This window comes from Palaemon carinicauda, chromosome 22, assembly GCF_036898095.1.
Source record: "Palaemon carinicauda isolate YSFRI2023 chromosome 22, ASM3689809v2, whole genome shotgun sequence".
NCBI lineage: Eukaryota > Metazoa > Arthropoda > Malacostraca > Decapoda > Palaemonidae > Palaemon > Palaemon carinicauda.
Genome location: NC_090746.1, coordinates 2,727,451 through 2,747,925, shown reverse-complemented (window position 1 = coordinate 2,747,925; position 20,475 = coordinate 2,727,451). Strand labels below are relative to the sequence as shown.

Below are 20,475 nucleotides of genomic sequence, written 5' to 3'. Positions count from 1 at the left end.
TTTTGCACTTATTTCACTGAAATCGAAACTTTTACTGATTTCTACCTGAAACACGCAATTCTACCCTTCATTAAAAGGTAGTAATTGCGAAATCAGTCGTATAATGCAAGCTCATTAATACCAGCAAAAAACAGAAAACATATTTTAAGATAAAAAAATCAGTGGCTGGGAAAGAGACTAAACACTAGTTCATATAACTACGTTTTCAATCTCTCACCGCACATAGCCTGGGGACGAGAATAAAAAACTAAAAACGTTTTATCCTTCCTCCCCGTACAGCGACTAGGGACGAGAGTAACTCGAGAACAACGTTACCCGCTTGAACGGAACGTTTTCTCTCCTCTCTCTCCCTCCGTCTCTATCTCTCTCTCTCTTTCTCTCTTGATTTCGCACCTAAGAGAAGAGCCCAATTATATTTCGTCAAAAAAACATGTTATTTGACTAAAGGAAAAAACTGAAAGGTTTTTCAAATAAAAAGTTCCTTTAAAATAGAATTTAAAACATTTAAGCTAAGAAAGAATGAACAAAACGTCAGAATCGATTTACTCTTACTGCAAAGTGAAACCGTGATACACTCTCTCTCTATCGTAACGATAGAGAGCATGTTGAACGTCCTGAACGTCAACAACTGCGTAGCATAAATAAACAAAACGTTAGTTCATCTTTGAAAACAGTACGAAGACTATCAAAGAAATTCTTTCATAAAATATTACATTTAAAAAGCTTTAAATCCTTTAAAAGCTAATTACGATATAAAGGGCTCAACGTTGATTAACTTCGGTTTCCAAGTTAGGACCGCCTACTCTCAGGAAAGGTCTATATAAACAAAACATTAAAATTTATTTTTATATGTTTATAATAAATGGAAAGTTAATCGAAGAGGCCTAATAAAGGCGGAGAGATATAAAATATATAGAGGAAAATCTATAACGTGATAAGATAATTACTAAAAGCCTAAACACACTTCCGTCTAAGGGAAGGGTCGGCCATTTAAAAGTGAAAGAAAGTCCATACTCTCTTTGTCACCATAATTAAATCTATCCAAAACGAGTTCAAGATTTAAGATGAAGATAAAACACCTGCATAGCGAAAGCTCAAAACTAGAATAAAGTACTTCACCAATTAGTTGTGAAAAAACTCCAGTTTAGCAACAGCGAGTAAGTACGTCTTGTCGATAGCTCGACAGAGAGAAAATTGAGTCTTTGTTTACATTGAGTACTGGGTATCTGGACGACAGATGGCGCTGTTGGGCACACCCGCAACCTGTGTAGCGATCGCTGGCGAGTTTTTACCGTAGAGTTGTCTGTCGGGCAACAGAGTTGCAGCTATATAATCACCGGCTAAGTTAAATATTGAAAAATTAGGTTTTTCATTCATCCAATCACCCTTTACAGGGTTAAAGTGTTATGCAGCCTCCAAGGAATTCGTTCCAGGGTATTAATAAGTAGACTCATGCCCCTTGCATGACAACTGTCTACAGTCAAGCAAGACCTACAACACATGCACGTGTTTCCCTTAGTAAAAGGAAAAATTAACAAGTCTGACTTTTACTTCATGAGGGTTGACAGAAGAATATTGGCTGCCCGACATTCTGTTATTTTGCTTCTCCTGAAGGACCTGGTTGACTTGGTCCTTCTCTCTGGACTACCCCTGTTGGGGCCAAGACTGTACTAAGTACTACACATGAATGTTGTATTACTTAGATGTTGCAGGTAGTGTTTAATAAACAACCTATGCCCAGATCAACCAGTAAATTTCTTGATATTCTGCAATTTTATATTAGCAAAGAATGCTAGTGAGAGGCAATTCTTCTCACATTGGGGATTTAGGGATGGAGACAGAATCAGCTTTTTTAATTGGGGAGGTCATCAAAATACAGATAGCCCCTGTAAAAGGGGACTTGTTGCTTGGGGTATTTTTAAACAAATTACCTTCTGAAGACACTGATCTCTATAAATATAGTTGTTAGGTCGACAGGACAGAAGTTACTTTTTCCAGACTCTAGAGCCGAGATGTGAAACGGATCTCATTTCTGAAGAGGTTTTTCACTTTTGGCTACAAATAGGAGACCTAGGATCAGAATTAGAAGATGACCCAGGTTACACTAATGCAATAAACTCCTGGTTCCTCTGAAAGGAAACCAGTTCATTGACTCTTGCACCCGAGGATAAGGCCATGAAAAATACAGTATGGCTTTTTGTAAAATTTATTTAAGGGAGATGGAGGAATTATTTAACTAAGACAAAAACTCAAATACCGTACCCAGCGTATCCAGAGACCAAAAAACCACATGAAATAAGGGATATGATCTATGCAAAGAAAAAGACCGAGTGTTCTCATGAAATATATCCAACACTAAATCCACGTCAAAGGCACAGTTAAGAGGTTCTGTAAAAGTTATTCATAAAACAATATGATAGAGTTGATGGCTTAACTTTCCTATCCTCAGAGGTGGACCAGAAAGGAAGCCAAGCAGTCCAGGGTTATCTGATAAGGTGACTGATTCCTTAGATAAGCCATCCACATCTTCCATAGATAGTGATATAGTCTTGTGGATGAAGACTACTTACAGTTCATCTAGTAAGTCAATCTGTTGATTGAGACATCCTTTTCATAAATACGAGAGAGGAAATCCAAGTGAAAAGGTTCTGGGTCACAAAGGAAGAAGCGAAGATGATCCGGTTTCCCACTTTCAGATAAAACTGTGCAGACCGAAGTGGGTGTAGTTTTGGTTTTAGAGGCTGAAGCAGTGAATACCACTGGCTGTTTAGCCAAAGTGGAGCAATTGGCATAGCTGGTCATGAAAAATCCTGAGGGACATTTAAAGCCTTCGAAATCAAACTCCTCGGAGGAAACTGATAGATTGATGACCATCTGTAGCAATCCAGATTCAGAGCATCTCTTACCACTGTCTGAGAGTCCACATTCAGGGCTACATATAGTGGAAATTTGTGGTTCTCTTTTGTTACAAAAGAACTCAGGTCCAAGGTCTGTTCTGTACGCGGGATTGTCAGTCCGGATAGGGAGTCTGCTACCACCTTGAATGAACCTAGCAGATGGAATGGTGAGAGGAACACATTTCTCTCCTGAAGGAGTTTCATAATGGGAAGAGTCACGGCACTGAGAATTCTCAAACGAGATTCCCCCCCAGAGGCAACAGACTGCTAATTGATTGTCTATGAAAATATTTATACTGTATGGGAGTTCTTTCTTGGACCGAGTCTTTTCAACGTTAGGAAAACCGCCAATAATTTCAACACATTTATGTGAAATGCTCCAAACTGAAGGGACTATTTCCTGAACACAGGTTTTCTTGAATGACTACCCCACCCCCACCAGGATGCGTCTGCATAAGGATCATGGTAATCGGGGATGAAACTAGTAGTACCGACATGACCAAGGTATTTGACTTCGTCAATGGCCTGAAAATTCTTTTGCAACAACCAGGTGACTGGCCCCAATGGTCACAAAAGCCCTTCTGAGCTACCCATCTCCAAATGTAAATGAGATCTTTCTACCTGTTTTTTAACATTGGGTCAAGTGTCAGGCAAATTGAAGAATGCCCAAAATCTTCTATAGTTGCCACTTGGTGGAGAAGTGGTATGAAAGAAAGTATCTAACCTTGCTTAGGATTCTTCACCAAGATGTTTTTGTTAGGCTTACTGTGGTTAAATACTGCCCAGCAACCTATACTAGAAAATTAGGTTTCCTATAAATACTGTTTGGCAAAAAAGATTGGGTACACCACTTTGCAACTGTCACAATCCCTTCCAAAGACATTCTTACAGAAATTAAGAGGAGCTTCCATCACTAAAGCCTTAATAAGGATGGATATAGCCCTGTTGGAGAGAGGGCATCCAGGCAACCAAATCCTAAAAAACAAATTAGGAACCTTCTTTGTTTGTCTGTATAAACTTTCGAATAAACCTTCACCACCCAAATAGGAAAAGGAAACATTCTTCAAAGCACAGCACTTATTCCTCTCTAAATTAGGAATATTGAAAAACCGTGGAAAGACCACATCCTTGGAAAAAGCCTTGAACTCACTAATATGTTTAGCCAAAGTCAACGGAAAGAGAGTTCTATTGGTAAGATCCTTGAAAGACATGCCTTCCAAAGGTTCAAAACATGGACTTTTCAATATTGTAAAACCACATCTGAATTCCAATGAACTGACTTGATAACCGGAGGTTTCCTAACAGTAAAAGAACTGAGTACATCTAGGATAATACCGAAGATAAATCCAATCCAAGATGTTTGAGAACAGTATTAAGCATGGACCTATAATCCTTAATAGCTGGAATAGAGATTTTCTCCTCATAAAATACAAAGCACAAAATTTTAGCAATATTGCCCAAACTAGTTCTAATTACAGATACTTTAGCAATATTATCCAAACTAGTTCTAATTACAGAAACTTTCCTTGATTTACACCAATCAAAATATACATGCAACTGCCTTTGATATAGATTATTGGTAGACTGTCTTTTGAAAGCTAAAACAGAATCTTGAAGACCTAGAAAACCCTGGCCTACGGTGCTGGTGTTTGGTCCGAGTTGGACCACTCACCTACACCAAGTGCAAAAGAGGTAACTGTCTCACTGGGCCATGCTCCCCATAACTGACCCTGGAGGTACCAGTTAGAGTGCGAGTCTGTCACCCTCTCCTAGAGAAAGAGATTGGTCGCCAGGACCTCTTGGAACTTTAAATGAGAGGTCTTCCCACACAATTATTCTTAATTTTCTTCTCCTCAAGGAAGAGGTCTCTGACAAGTATTGGAGGTAGAAGTAGTTGGTAGACAATTTATGAGGATTCATAAATAAACCATTCTAACACATCTTACCTTTTGAGATAACTCTGCTGTCAAGCACAAATGCTAAAAAATGTTATTTTCATTAGTAAAATAAATTTTTGAATATACTTACCCGATGATCATATAGCTGTCAGCTCTGCTGCCCGACAGAAAAACCTACGGGCGGAATACGCCAGCGATCGCTATACAGGTGGGGGTGTACATCAACAGCGCCATCTGTCAAGTAGGTACTCAAGTACTCGATGTCAACATAGAACCAATTTTCTCCTCTGTCCACTGGGTCTCTATTGGGGAGGAAGGGTGGGTCCTTTAATTTATGATCATCGGGTAAGTATATTCAAAAATTTATTTTACTAATGAAAATAACATTTTTCAATATTAAACTTACCCGATGATCATATAGCTGATTCACACCCAGGGGGGTGGGTAGAGACCAGCATTACATGTTGACATTATTATGAGCTAAGTATTCCGTATTTCATTTTAGCAGTTATTCAAAATAACAAGCATAAAATAAATAAGTACCTGGTAAGGAAGTCGACTTGAACAATTACTCTGCCTTTTTAAGTACGTCTTCCTTACTGAGCCTCGCGATCCTCATAGGATGCTGAGCGACTCCTAGGAGCTGAAGTATGAAGGGTTGCAACCCATACTAAAGGTCCTCATCAAAACCTCTAATCTAGGCGCTTCTCAAGAAATGACTTTGACCACCCGCCAAATCAAGTAGGATGCGAAAGGCTTCTTAGCCTTCCGGACAACCCAAAAATATTAATAAAACATTTCAAGAGAAAGATTAAAAAGGTTATGGAATTAGGGAATTGTAGTGGTGGAGCCCTCACCACTACTGCACTCGTTGCTACGAATGGTCCCAGAGTGTAGCAGTTCTCGTAAAGAGACTGGACATTCTTAAGATAAAAGACGCGAACACTGACTTGCTTTTCCAATAGGTTGCGTCGAATATACTTTGCAGAGATCTATTTTGTTTAAAGGCCACGGAAGTTGCGACAGCTCTAACTTCGTGTGTCCTTACCTTCAGCCAAGCTTGGTCTTCCTCATTCAGATGGGAATGAGCTTCTCGTATTAACAGTCTGATAAAATAGGATAAAGAATTCTCTGACATAGGCAAAGATGGATTCTTAACTGAACACCATAAAGCTTCAGACGGGCCTCGTAAAGGTTTTTAAAATAGAACTTAAGAGCTCTTACAGGACATAATACTCTTTCTAGTTCATTTCCAACCATACGATAAGTTTGGAATATCGAACGATATTGGTCAAGGCCGAGAAGGCAGCTCGTGTTTGGCTAGAAAACCAAGTTGTAGAACATGTAGTCGTTTCGGATGAGAATCCGATGTTCTTGCTGAAGGCATGAATCTCACTGACTCTTTTAGCTGTGGTTAAGCATATCAGGAAAAGAGTCTTAAAGGTGAGATCTTTCAGGGAGGCTGATTGAAGCGGTTCGAACCTGTCTGACATAAGGAATCTTAGAACCACGTCTAAATTCCAACCAGGTGTAACCAAACGACGCTCCTTCGTGGTCTCAAAAGACTTAAGGAGGTCTTGTAGATCTTTATTGTTGGAAAGATCTAAGCCTCTGTGACGGAAGACTGATGCCAACATGCTTCTGTAACCCTTGATAGTGGGAGCTGAAAGAGATCGTTCTTTCCTCAGATATAAGAGAAAGTCAGCTATTGAGTTACAGAGGTACTGGTCGAGGATACGGATACTGACTTGCACCAGTTTCGGAAGATTTCCCACTTCGATTGGTAGATTCTAAGGGTGGATGTTCTCCTTGCTCTAGCAAACGCTCTGGTTGCCTCCTTCGAAAAACCTCTAGCTCTCGAGAGTCTTTCGATAGTCTGAAGGCAGTCAGACGAAGAGCGTGGAGGCCTTGGAGTACCTTCTTGACGCGTGGCTGACGTAGCAGGTCCACCCTTAGGGGAAGTGTTCTGGGAACGTCTACTAGCCATCGAAGTACCTCGGTGAGTTATTCTCTCGCGGGCCAGAGGGAAGCAACTAGCGTCAACTTTGTCCCTTCGTGAGAGGCGAACTTCTGCAGTACCTTGTTGACAATCTTGAACGGAGGGAATGCATATAGATCTAGATGTGACCAATCTAGTAGAAAGGCATCTATATGAACTACTGCTGGGTCCGGGATAGGTGAGCAAACTATTGGGAGCCTCTTGGTCATCGAGGTTGCGAAGAGATCTATGGTTGGCTGGCCCCAGGTGGTCCAAAGTCTCTTGCATACATCCTTGTGGAGGGTCCAATCTGTTGGAATTATTTGTCCCTTCCTACTGAGACAATCTGCTATGACATTCAAGTTGCCTTGGATGAACCTCGTTACTAGTGAAAAGTCTAGACCTGTTGACCAGGTGAGGAGGTCTCTTGCGAACTCGTACCATGTCAGAGAGTAGGTCCCTCCTTGCTTGGAGATGTACGTCAAAGCAGGGTGTTGTCCGTGTTCACCTCCACCACTTTGCCTTGAAGGAGAGACCTGAAGCTTTTCCAGGTCAGACGTACTGCCAGTAGCTTCTAGCAGTTGAAATGCATTGTCCTTTGACTCGAGTTCCATAATCCCGAGCATTCCCTACCGCCTAATGTCGCACCCCAGCCTACGTCCGATGCGTCCGAGAAGAGAACGTGGTTGGGAGTCTGAACAGTCAGGGGAAGACCCTTTCAAAGGTTGATAAAGTCCTTTCACCAAGTCAGACCAGACTTTATCTTTCCGGAAACCGGGATGGAGACCGCTTCTAGCGTCTTGTCCTTTTCCAGTGAAAAGCTAGATGAAACAGAAGAGGACGGAGGTGTAGTCTTCCAAGTGACACAAATTGAACCACGGATGACAGTGTCCTAACCAGACTCATCCACAGCCTGACAGGGCAGCGTTCCTTCTTCAGCATCTTCTGGATGGATAGCAGGGCTGGGGGTTGATCGTCTTGTTCAGCAACGTCCTCATCAGAGGGTTCCTCATCCGAAACTGATGAGGAAACGGCAACGGAGTGGGCAACGTCTGACTCGCTGAATCCGGTCGCACTGGTGGATGCGTGACGGAGCCGGACACAATATCATGGTACTGCTGCACAGTCTGTGAACTGTCAACCATGGGGACGCGAGGAAGTACAGCGTCAACCCGAAACTGTCTAGACTGTCTGGGTTGTGCAGTCAACCCCCTACCGGGTTGCTGAGGTTGACGCACTGCGTCACAACAAGTCACCTCTGCTGGTTGTTGAACGTCTTCCTAGTGACACACTGAACGTCCACAACCACCTCCGAGAGTCGCTTAACATCAACGTGCGACTGGCAACCCACACTGGGTCGCATCGGTGGAGGAACCACCTCAACTGGCGGACGCGAGTAGGATACCTCAGCGTCAACAGGGCGCACAACCAACCGGTAGGAAGGTTGTTGGCCAGAAGGTTCTTCTCCGTAAAAAATCCTCTATCAAGGACACAAGCTTGGACTGCATGTCTTGCAGCAAAGCCCATTAGGGTCTACAGGAGCAGGTGTGGCAACAGACGGGGTTAGCGACTGAAGCGGAACCATTTACCATCCCTGGAAGCCTTGTTATGCTTTAATTAAAGTCCATAGGAGGCTAAGCAGCTTAAGGCTCCTCTCCAAATGACAGAGTCCTCAAAGGAATATCAGTAGGAGGGAGAACAGCACTTTCTCATCTACAGGAACCATGTCCGAGAAAAGCTAGGTTATCTCAGTGAGGGTCTCACTGGTGCATAAGCAGCAGACCAGAAGGCAACGTTATGTAACTGCTTGACAGTCTGTGAACTGTCAAAAACTGAACTGTCAACCACAACAGGTGCGTGAGGACATACAGCACTGGTGCATTAGCAGCAGACCAGAAGGCAACGTTATGTAACTGCCTGACAGTCTGTGAACTGTCAAAAAACTGAACTGTCAACCACAACAGGTGCGTGAGGACATACAGCACTGGTGCATTAGTAGCAGACCAGAAGGCAACGTCATGTAACTGCTTGACAGTCTGTGAGCTGGCAACAACCAAAGCTGTGTGGGGAAGCCTCAACTCCTGACTGACTAGTCTGCTGCGGGCGAGTGGCGGTAACCACAGTGGGTTGCGGAGGCTGACACACCGTGTCAAAACACGGCAGCTTGAGGTAGCTCACGCACGGCACCGGAGTGCTCCGTGTGTCTGTGGGAGTCAGCATGCGTCTGGCAGGGTCGACTGCGCATGGGAGGAGGAGCTCTCACAACAAGAGTGTGGGAGCAGGCAGCCGCAGCGTCTGCTGGGCGCACAACCGTGGCAGGTTGTAGGCAAACGGGTGCATCGTCAACCTTCTCCGCAGTCGGAGTGTGGGAGCAGGCAACAACCAAAGCGGAGTGGTGGTGCGTGGTGGGGACTGCCGTGGGTTGCGGAAACTAACGCATCGCGTCAAAACACGGCAGCTTGACTCCACCTTCCCACTGCTGATGCGGTAGCTCACGCATGTCAACGGAGGGTGCCGCACGTCGGCTAACGTCAACATGCGTCTGGCAGGGTCGACTGCGCATCGGTGGTGGAGCTCTCCGCAGCCGGAGTGTGGGAGCAGGCAGCCTCACTCAGCGTGAGCTGGGCGCACAACCGTGGCAGGTTGTAGGCTAACGGGAGCAGTGTCAACCTTCTCCGCACGAAACTCCTGCATAACCGCAGCTAACTGAGTCTGCATAGACTGCAGTAAAGACCACTTAGGGTCTACAAAAGCGGCAACAGACGGAGCTACTGTCCGTTGTGACTGAGGGTCTAAAACAGCTGGTGCGGCAACAGACGGAGCTACTGTCCGTTGTGACTGAGGGTCTAAAACAGCTGGTGCGGCAACAGACGGAGTTACTGCCTGTTGCGGTACCACCTTGCCTCTCTAGGGAGGTGTGCAGTCGTCGGATGACTGCAGCGAGTCCGAACTGACCCAGTGGCTACACCTGGGCCGTTGGACTTGCGCGGAAGGGACCGACTTGCACTTAAAAAGCTGCGAGATGTGTTCCATGGTTTCTTACGAGAAACCTCTTCCGCAGACGAGGAATAAATGGGCTCTCTCGTCTTTGTGTGGGTGGGGCGATCTTGGGTAGATACGCCCGAAACCACGGAGGGAAAAAACGTCTGTTCGTTGATCAAGGCCTGTGGAACCCATAAGTCGTTCGACATTACTTCTCCCCTGGGCTTGGGAGCTTGTAAGAGGTCCCGGACTAGGTGAACGACTGGCACGAACAGACGAACCCTCGGACGCAACACTGTAACACTTTGCGCATATCACTTTATCACTTTGATTTTCTGTTTTGCACTTATTTCACTGAAATCGAAACTTTAACTGATTTCTACCTGAAACACGCAATCCTATCCTTCAAAAGGTAGTAATTGCGAAAACAGTCGTACAATGCAACAGAAAACATATAAAAAGATAAAGAATTCAGTGGCTGGGAAAGAGACTAAACACTAGATCAAATAAACTACGTTTACAATCTCTCACCGCACATAGCCTGGGAACAAGAATAAAACCCTAGAAACGTTTTACCTTCTTCCCCTACAGCGACTAGGGAGGAGAGTAAAAAACGAGAACAACGTTACCAGCTTGAACGAAACGTTTATTCTCCTCTCTCTCCCTCCGTCTCTATCTCTCTCTCTCTCTTTCTCTCTTGATTTCGTACCTGAGAGAAGAGCCCAATTATATATCGTTAACACATGTTATTTGCTAAAGGAAAAAACTGAAAGGTTTTCCAAATAAGAAATTCCTTCAATTTAGAATTTAAACCATTTAAGCTAAGAAAGAATGAACGAAACGCCAGAATCGGTTTACTCTTACTGCAAAGTGAAACCGTGATCACTCTCTCTCTATCGTAACGATAGAGCGCATGTTGAACGTCCTGAACGTCAACAACTGCGTAGACTAAAAACTAAACGTTAGTTCATCTTTGAAAACAGTACGAGACTATCAAAGAAATTCTTTCATAAAACATTAAAATTTAAAAAGTATTAAATTCTTTAAAGGTATAAATACGATATAACGGGCTCAATGTTAATTAACTTCGGTTCCAAGTTAGGACCGCCTACTATCAGGAAAGGTCGCATATAAACAAACATAAAAATTTATTGTTATAAGTTTATAATAAATGGAAAGTTAATCGAAGAGGCCTATAAAGGCGGAGAGATATAAAATATATAGATCTATAACGTGTTAAGCAAAATTACCAAAAACCTAAACACACTTCCGTCTAAGGGAAGAGTCGGCCATTTAAAAGTGAAAGAGAGTCCATACTCTCTTCGTCACCAAAATTAAATCTATCCAAAACGAGTTCAAGTTTTGAAATGAAGATAAAACCCCTGAATAGCGAAAGCTCAAAACTGGAATAGTGTACTTCACCAAATCGTTGTGAAAACAAATCCAGTTAGTAACAGCGTATTTAGTAGGTCTTGCCAGTGGCACGACAGAGAGAAAATTGGTTCTATGTTGACATCGAGTACTTGAGTACCTACTTGACAGATGGCGCTGTTGATGTACACCCCCACCTGTATAGCGATCGCTGGCGTATTCCGCCCGTAGGTTTTTCTGTCGGGCAGCAGAGCTGACAGCTATATGATCATCGGGTAAGTTTAATATTGAAAAAATAGAGTAACAAGCCACAGTAAGAAAAAATCCAAAAGCGCAGCAACAAACATCCATACTGGTTGCAGCCAACGTCAAAAGTGGCTTGACTCGACACACCTGTCGTTAACCATAAAGAGTGCCTTGTTAATGAATTCATGGCTATTCCAGCTCACGCTAAAGTTATTTTCTATTTATATTTGCATAGGAACAAAGAAGCAAAAGTGGCAATGGCACTAGACTCCCCTCATGGTATACTCATTACTATTACTAGCAACTGATAACAGTTTTGTTAGTATATTAACAATATAGATAATTACTTTGCTGTTTTCATAAAATAAGGCTATGCATTTTTTGTAGAAAAAATTTATGAACTCTCAATAATAAAAATAGTAAAGAATTCTACAATACTTACATTTACCATGTGAAACCACAGATCAAAACTGGCAGACATGCAAGACAAAAAATTAAATCATCAAATATTGGGAAGTTACCAAGTACGTTATTTCAGAGACTCCTCTGAGAAAAAGTCTGGAAAACATAAACAAATGTAATGTAAAGAAAGAAGTCTCAAAGACAACATAGCTATCCTATACAGAAATTATGAGCAACCTATAAATGAGGCCTTGAGTTTCAAACATTTGTTATTGTAATAAAACATTCCATGGAGAGATGAGAATTGCCAATTGGAATGTTGGTAATCTCACAGGAAAGGGAAGAGAGTTAACTGGTGTCATGCAGAGAAGGAAAATTATCATTCTATGTATGCAGGAGACTAAATGGAAGGGGAAAAATGCAAGAAAGCTTGGGGAAGGATACAAATTGCATTACACAAGGGAAGATATATAGAGCAATGGGGTAGGAATTATTCTCCATCCAAATTTGCAGGAAAATGTCACAAAGATTCAGTCACAATTTGGTATATACCTAAAATAAAACTAGAAATGGGATACCTTTTAACTTCCTAAAACTCTCCTATCTTTTAACTTCCTAAAACTCTCCTATCTTTTAACTTCCTAAATTTCTCATACCTTTTACCTTCTAAAATTCTCTTACCTTTTAACTTCCTGAAATTCTCCTACCTTTTAACTTCCTAAAATTCTACTAACAACATACACAGTTCAGATGACCTACATTATATGAAGTTCTTGGTAGCAATTGGCTTCTATGTTAAAAGTTGGGAAGCTGGAGGCTACGATGATTAAAGCACAATGACCGTAAGGTAAGCTTTATTGATGTAACATAGCATTCAAAATTAGTTGATTTCTAGTTTTGACAAAGTCTTCATGTACTTGGGTTTTGTGAACTATACGAACACTATATTATGTTACCATGAATTATCACATAAAGATAATTTATAATCTTACCTTAACTCCTTCTGAAAATCCATCTCTTACAGCTATCAGTAAAGGAGTACATCGATTTTTACGGCTTCCATCCGGATTAGCTCCTCGTTCAAGAAGAACCTGTGCATTTATGAATAAATTTAAGAGCTTCCATCAAAAGGAATTTAAAATCCTTTTAATTATTCTAAAAGTTACATGACATATAAACACTCATTTAAATGACTTGATCTGTTGGCAAAGAATATGAAACAGCCTTAATTGGAGTAGTAATGGGCTAATCAGGTTGGTTGGATGAGAGGAGATATAATAAAACTAAAAAGTTAAAAAAAAACTTCCTGACATAATTAAAACACCATCAGTAATGCTAAGAGATGTAGGCCTACATCCAGTATGAAATAATTGCATCTTTAGGAAACATGAAGATTTTCTAAAGAACTCCAAGGTTCTCAGACAGACATGCATATTATTATTCTTTTTTAATATGACAGACTTGCATTTTGATAGGGAAGAGAAGTGATCACAATTTTTGGTGCAGTACTGGTAATATGAACCGATCATATTTTTAGGGTATCGAAATATAGTATATAATATGAAAGTAATCTTTATTTTTCATGGATATAAACCCCTTTATTTACTCATTCATAACAACAAAGAAGAGTGTATTTAAGATAAGGGTGTTGTACTTTAATAAACAAAAGAACAAAATAAATCTTTGATGTCTCAAGGAGAAGCAATTTCTTAAACATGTATAAAATTGCATACAGTACACCTCTTGTTTATTTAGGAAAAACTGTTATGTGTACTAAGTATGATGCAAGCCCTGCAGGTTTGAGAAGTCTCCTGGCAGTTTGCATTTGCAGCCCTTGGCAAAAGGATTTTGTCTAAAAATTCAGAATATCTACTAAAAAGAGAATTCAATACTTGATGACTAAACCAGTTACCTATATATTTAGGTAAAACAAAATAGGAAGCACTAGAACAATAATTCATAATTTGTAAAATTCTCTCCAATATCAAATCAGCATTTTGGACTTGTAGAATTAAATTCTGGTTGCTGTTCATAGCCAAATCTGAAGAAAATAGGCTAAATAGGGCAACCAATGAACTGCTGGATATAGATTTTTCTGAAACCTCAAGTTACAAAAGAGCCAGAATGTAAGTGAACTTTCTTGGTGCCTACTAGACAATTAGGTTTTCCAAGTTTACTTGTATTTAATTTATGAGACACCAGGATTAGGCTTTACAGGTACAGTAGTAAGTTGGCTAAGGCAGCAGCCACCCATTGAGATACTACCGCTGGAGATTTATTGGGTCCTTTGACTGGCCAGACAGTATTACATCCCTCTCTCTGGTTACGGCTCGTTTTCCTTTTGCCTACACATATATCAAATAGTCTGGCCTATTCTTTCCACATTCTCCTCTGTCCACATATACCTGACAACACTGAAATTACCAAACTGTTCTTCTTCACCCAAGGGGTTAACTACTGCACTGTAATAGCTCAGTGGCTACTTTCCTCTTGGTAAAAGTAGAAGTGACTCTTTAGCTATGGTAAGCAGCTCTTCTAGGAGAAGGACACTTCAAAATCAAACCATTGTTCTCTAGTCTTGGGTATGCCAGAGCATCTGTACCATAGTCTTCCACTGTCTTGGGATAGAGATCTCTTGCTTGAGGGTACACTCTGGCACACTATTCTATTATGTTTCTCTTCCTCTTGTTAATTAGAAGTTTTCATCCTCATGTTATTTTGAAGTTTTTATAGTTTATACATGAAAAATTTATTTCAATGTTATTATTCCTCTTAAACTTCTCTCGTAGTTTTTCCTTATTTCCTTTCCTCACTAGGCTACTTTCATGGTTGGAGCCCTTGGGCTAGCATCCTGCTTTACCAACTAGGGTTGTAGCTTAGTGAGTAATAATAATATAATAATAAAAATAATAATAATAATCATCAGATTGTTAGGAGGGTGACAGGAGTCATGACTTTTGCTCTTCTACAAGACCAAAGTGCATTGACACATCCTGGATACTACAAAATTTTTAAACAATTTGTATTTTTTCTAGATACAAACCTGAGTCATTTAAATGGGTTATTCCTAGTTTTGTTTTCTATGACCTGACAATCAAAAATGAAAATGGGTTGATTACATAATAATAGTTTGCTAGGCACGTAGGTGGCACTATGCTTTACTTGAATGGCTTACATCACTAAATACTGGTAAAAGGCTTGCATGGTGGTTAAGGCCGGACCTTTGAATAAATGACTCAGGTTTGTATAGCTAGGAAAAGCACAAATTGTTTTTAAAATTTGTAGTTTATTCCTACGCGGATACAAACTTCTGACTCATTTAAATGGGTCTTCTTGGGGGGGGGTCTCTGCTAAGAGTTGATCACTCTCTCTCTCTCCGACATTTACAGCTACTATAAGTGAATAGTCAAGAGGTAGATAAATTATGGCTTGTTTAGCTGGATCGTAAATGAACATTGTCACAATAATATATTACTGTACATCAAATACAAATAGAAAATATCTGAACAAAGCATATTAATCTTACTTGCGTCAGGAATTGTTCCAAGTGAGAGCTTCAGGTCCAATCATGATCACATCCAGACTTAATGAAAATTAATACCCTTATAATGCTGAGAATAACTGAAACCTCTTTATTAAAACAGTTAGGTGTCCCTTGAGCCGCAACAACAGGGCCTAAGAAGTGTCCAATGATCTTTGAGTGCAATCTTTCAGGTAGTGATCCATGTAAGTATTTTGCCTCTTCCAGACGCCGGCGCTGAGAACTTGAGCTACCGAGGGGTTCTTGCGGAATGCTAGGGTTGAGGCATGACCACAGATACCATTTTCTCTAAGGGGTGAGCCAAGGCAATGCTTCCCCTGAGGATATATATGCTCTCATGATAGTTTCCCTTAGTCAAAAGGAAATAGTATTTCTGGACACTTTCTTTTTGAAGTGACCTCTGCTTACAAATAAGTTAAAAATTTGAGGTCTAAAATGAGCAGCTCTTTACATTTTCGGATTGCTCTTAGGGGACAGAGTATCAGATTATCTGTGTCCTCAGTCACCTCTTTGAGAGAAAATAGTGAGTTAAATCTGAAATAATTTTCTGCTGGATTCTGAATTTTGGCCACAAATTAGGGAACAAAAGAAAAGATCAGTTCCTTCCACCATCTGGAGCATAAGATTTCATAGTATGTAATATACAGTACAGTACACTGTTAAATTTTTATACAATATAATAGTTTATATGTATGTTGAGATAATCATCTCTGTATTTAAATGCACAGGTACTCTGCCTGGTTGTTCAAGGCTTTGATTTTGTCATCAGATGATCGACATTCCTTTCATGGCAGCTTGTAATAAGATTTCCTGAAATGAGAACGGGATTAATCGTGATAGAGAAGGATAGTATAACGTTGATAGATATGCTTCTATGTGTTTCAAGTTATTTTGAGAGAGGTTGTGGGAGGGGTATAGGATTCAAGAAATATCTCAGGGTATTCACCGGTTTTATTTTAATTCATAAAAGGTCTAATAGGATTATTATGTATAAGTAGTATTGTAGTAACTTCTTTGTTTTTATTGCTGTAAGATTGTTGTTAAACATCATTTTGAAAAATGATTGCCTCTCTTAACAACATTGCTTTCAGTTATACTGAAATGTTCAGTCGTACTGAATAAAATCAGCATATATTACTCTTTTGAATCATTTAACCTACATTGGTTGATATATAGACAGGCATTCCCTGAGGATTGTGTGTTCTGCAGAATTCTTATTATCAATCTAGAAAATTAAGATTTTCTATAATTCTGGTAAGAAGTCAACAAAATCCTTTAAAAAATTATTTTCTAAAATACAATATTGTAATGACTTATATATGAAAAAAATATTTTAATACAGCACATATGCTATTGTAGTAAGAAAAATATCAAAGTAACAACAAAATAAGAAAAATAAAAGCAGTTAACCCTTTCACCCCTAGGCTATTTGGAAATTTCCAACCCTTAACCCCCAGGGGGTTATTTTTTTCCCAGCACATTTTGCAGTATAATTTTTTTGAATTGCTCTAACATTCTTAATTTTTGTCATAGAGAGGTCAGGTTGGTCTCATTCTCTTGGAAAATGCCTGAATTTTCTCAAAAGATTATCAAAAATATGAAAAAAAAAATCTGTATAGCATTTTTTTGCAAGGTCGTACCAGTACGTCTATGGGGGTAAAGGGATGGCTTTTGTGAAACGTACCAGTACATCCTTTGGGGGTAAAAGGGTTAATAGATAAATTTTTTCAGAAAGCTTCTAGAGCTATATCTTTTCTTGCGAACAAAATGTCTTTGAAAATACGAAATGCCAGAAAATGTACTTATGGTAAAAAGCCAGACCTAACCCATAGTGCAAATTTAGACTAGAGTAACCTACCAAGTAGGCCTTCTCCTTTATTTAAGATAGGCAAAGGCTAGGAGAAGGAAAACTCCAACATCAAATCAAACAAGGGCAATGCCTGTCGGGCAGGCAACAAGGCGGGCCTTGACATAACAAGAACCCGGCAGCCCGATGCAACCAACATCGGAGAAGCCGCCTGTCTCATATGTCTTGAGCCGCGGTGAAAACGATGTAGACTAAGTGTGTGCGCGTGGCCGTTGCAAAGCCACGACCACCCGAAACAATATACCCAGCTACTGGCATTCTGTCGTTTCCTCCACCCTTCTTCATCTCTTTCTCACCATCATCATCATCATCACCAAGTCCTGAGGCGACAGCACCGTGGGTGAAGGGGGCAGGCCTGGATAGCTGGAAGCCCTTAGCCCACGACTGCACACAGGCGGCGAGTCTAAGATTCAGTCGCTCTCAGGTGACGGTGCCGTGACACCAGAGTTCGGCAGCTGGACCCGTGACTGGGCTGGCCTATTGAGGACACTGCAGCCCACCCCACATGGGGAGGCCCCTAGAAAAGGTGGGGTAAACATCGGACACGGCAAACCCGTCTGGTCAGCTCACCGCGGCTGGCGGACATCCCACTAATGCGGTCGAAACAACAAGAAAAAAATATTAACCTTAGGTGCGTGGAACATCCGCACCCTTCAAGAAGTGACGAACACCAACTGCCCGGAACGACGTACAGCCCTCGTCTGCAAGGAGCTAGCCCGCTTCAATGTTGATGTGGCGGCTCTTAGCGAGACCAGACTACCCGAAGAGGGCAACATCAGGGAAGCTGGAACAGGATACACCATCTTCTGGAAAGGCAAGGCCCTAGAGGAGCCTCGCATCCACGGTGTCGGCTTCGCCATCCGTTCCCAGCTAGAGCAGCAGCACAACCTCGCTCCCAAGGCCATCAGTTAGCGCCTGATGACTGTCCGCATCCCCATCACGCGGGACAGACACCTCACCCTGATCTCTGTCTACGCCCCGACTATGACCTCAACCAATGATGACAAAGCTGCCTTCTACACCCAGCTCGACCGCACCATCCAGGCAGTGCCCGCCAATGACAAGCTCGTTGTGCTTGGCGACTTTAATGCCCAAGTAGGCAAAGACCATCGCCTGTGGGAGGGAATCATCGGCCGCCATGGCATTGGAAATTGCAACGCCAATGGCCAACTCCTACTGGGTCTGTGTGCAGAACACCAACTTGTAGTAACCAACACCATCTTCCAGTTACCAAAGCGACAAAAGACCACATGGAGACACCCACGGTCTAAACACTGGCACACCCTGGACTACGTCCTGACCAGAGCCAGAGACCGAAGAGACGTCCGCATCACCCGATCCATGCCCGGAGCGGACGATTGCTGGACGCACCACAGACTCCTCATCTCCCGACTCTCCGTGACGACCCTACGACCACCCAGAAGGGCACCTGACAGCGTACCACACAAACGCTTTGATTGTAGTAAGCTCCGCAACCCACAGGTGGCACAGAACTACAAGGAGGCCTGCGAACAACACCTCGTAGACCCCGTGGGTCAGGCCACTGTTGAGCACCACTGGACCACCCTCAGAAACGCCATGGCCTGTGCCGCGGAGGAAACACTAGGCTACACCACCAAGAAACGGCAGGATTGGTTTGATGAGAATGATGCTACCATCTCTCTTCTCATTGAAACCAAACGACAAGCACGCCTGACTTTGAAAAACCAACCAACAGCAGCTAACAAATGTGCTCACAAGGTGGCTGAAGCTGGTTGCCAAAGAGGGATCCGTGAAGCCCAGAACACCTGGTGGCAAAGAAAAGCTGCAGAAATACAGAGTTTCGCTGACCAACGTGACCTGCGCAGCTTCTATGCAGCAACAAAGGAAATATTCGGTCCCACACGGTCATCAGTGGGCAGCCTAAAGGACGCGGATGGGGCCACGACCATCACCGACAGCGAGGGCATCCTGGCCAGGTGGAGGTCTCACTTTGAGAACCTCCTCAATGACCAAGCAGACACCCCAGACGATCTCCTGCGAATGACCCCGCAGCATCCCATCCGTCACTGGATGGCACTACCACCCTCCATCCATGACTTCAACAAGGCCCTGCAGCGCATGAAGCCCGGCAAAGCCCCAGGGCCAGACAACATCCCGTTGGAGCTCCTCATTCACGGTGGCCCCAGTTTGAGGAACCGTTTGATGCTCCTTATACTGAAAATATGGGAGACTAAGACCCTCCCCAGTGACTTCCGCGATGCAAACATCATTACCATCTTCAAGAAGGGAGACAGGGAGAACTGCAACAACTACCGGGGAATATCACTACTAAGCATCGCGAGTAAGATTTTCGCTCGGATTCTCCTTGACCGCCTCCTTATTCTCGCAGAAGACGTCCTGCCAGAGTCCCAGTGCGGCTTTCGACCTTCCCGCGGGACCATAGACATGATCTTCTGTGCGCGACAACTACAAGAGAAGAGCCTCAAACAACAACAGCCCATAATGTTCATCTTCTGGGATTTGAAAAAGGCCTTCGACAAAGTACCTCAACCTGCCATGTGGGCTGTCCTCAAAAGATATGGCTGCCCACCCGATTTTGTCAAGCTGGTGCGTGCCCTCCATGACGGAATGGTTGGGAGAGTCTGCCACCAGAACTCTCTTTCAGACCCATTCCCCATCAACGGGCGGCCTGAAGCAGGGCTGTGTTCTGGCCCCACCGTTTTTCTCGCTATACACCGTAGCAATGCTCAACGAGATTCCCCCAGACCTAAGTTTCCGCATGGATGGAGGCGCTTTCAACCTCGCTAGACTCAGCGCCAGAACCAAGACCACCTTGTGTTCAGTGCAGGAACTGCAGTATGCTGAAGACAATGCCACCCCAGGTCAGACGGCAGAGGACCTGCAGTCGTTAGCTGATGCATACAACTCTGCCTATGAACGTTTTGGGATGCAAGTCAACACAGACAAAACCAAGACCCTCGTCCAACATCCACCAGGACTGATGCTCCCAAACTTCAATACCACAGTGAATGACCAACCGTTAGAACAGGTGGACCAGTTCTCCTACCTAGGGAGCATCCTAACATCAGCTCCCACAAGCAAAAAGGACGTGGAGAACAGGATCAGGGCAGCCCACTCCGCCTTTGGCCGATTCAACTGCCGCGTATTTAACAACCACGCACTGACAATGACCACCAAAATAATGGTGTTCAGGGCAGTAGTCCTCTCCACGCTCCTGTATGCATGTGAAACATGGATGCTATATAGAAACGATATCAAAAACCTAGAACGCTTCCAACAAATGAAACTGA

General features: G+C 42.6%; 1 protein-coding gene across 2 annotated transcripts in view; it reads right to left on the bottom strand.

Annotated features, from left to right (window-relative positions):
• Positions 1 to 20,475, bottom strand: part of LOC137616274 (ankyrin repeat and SOCS box protein 1-like) — a 111,614-nt gene that overhangs the window by 58,795 nt on the left and 32,344 nt on the right. For both annotated transcript variants that reach the window (XM_068345899.1, XM_068345900.1), the window contains exon 4: positions 12,767 to 12,865. In XM_068345899.1, coding sequence (XP_068202000.1) covers positions 12,767 to 12,865 — 99 coding nt within the window. The remainder of the gene's footprint in view (positions 1 to 12,766; positions 12,866 to 20,475) is intronic.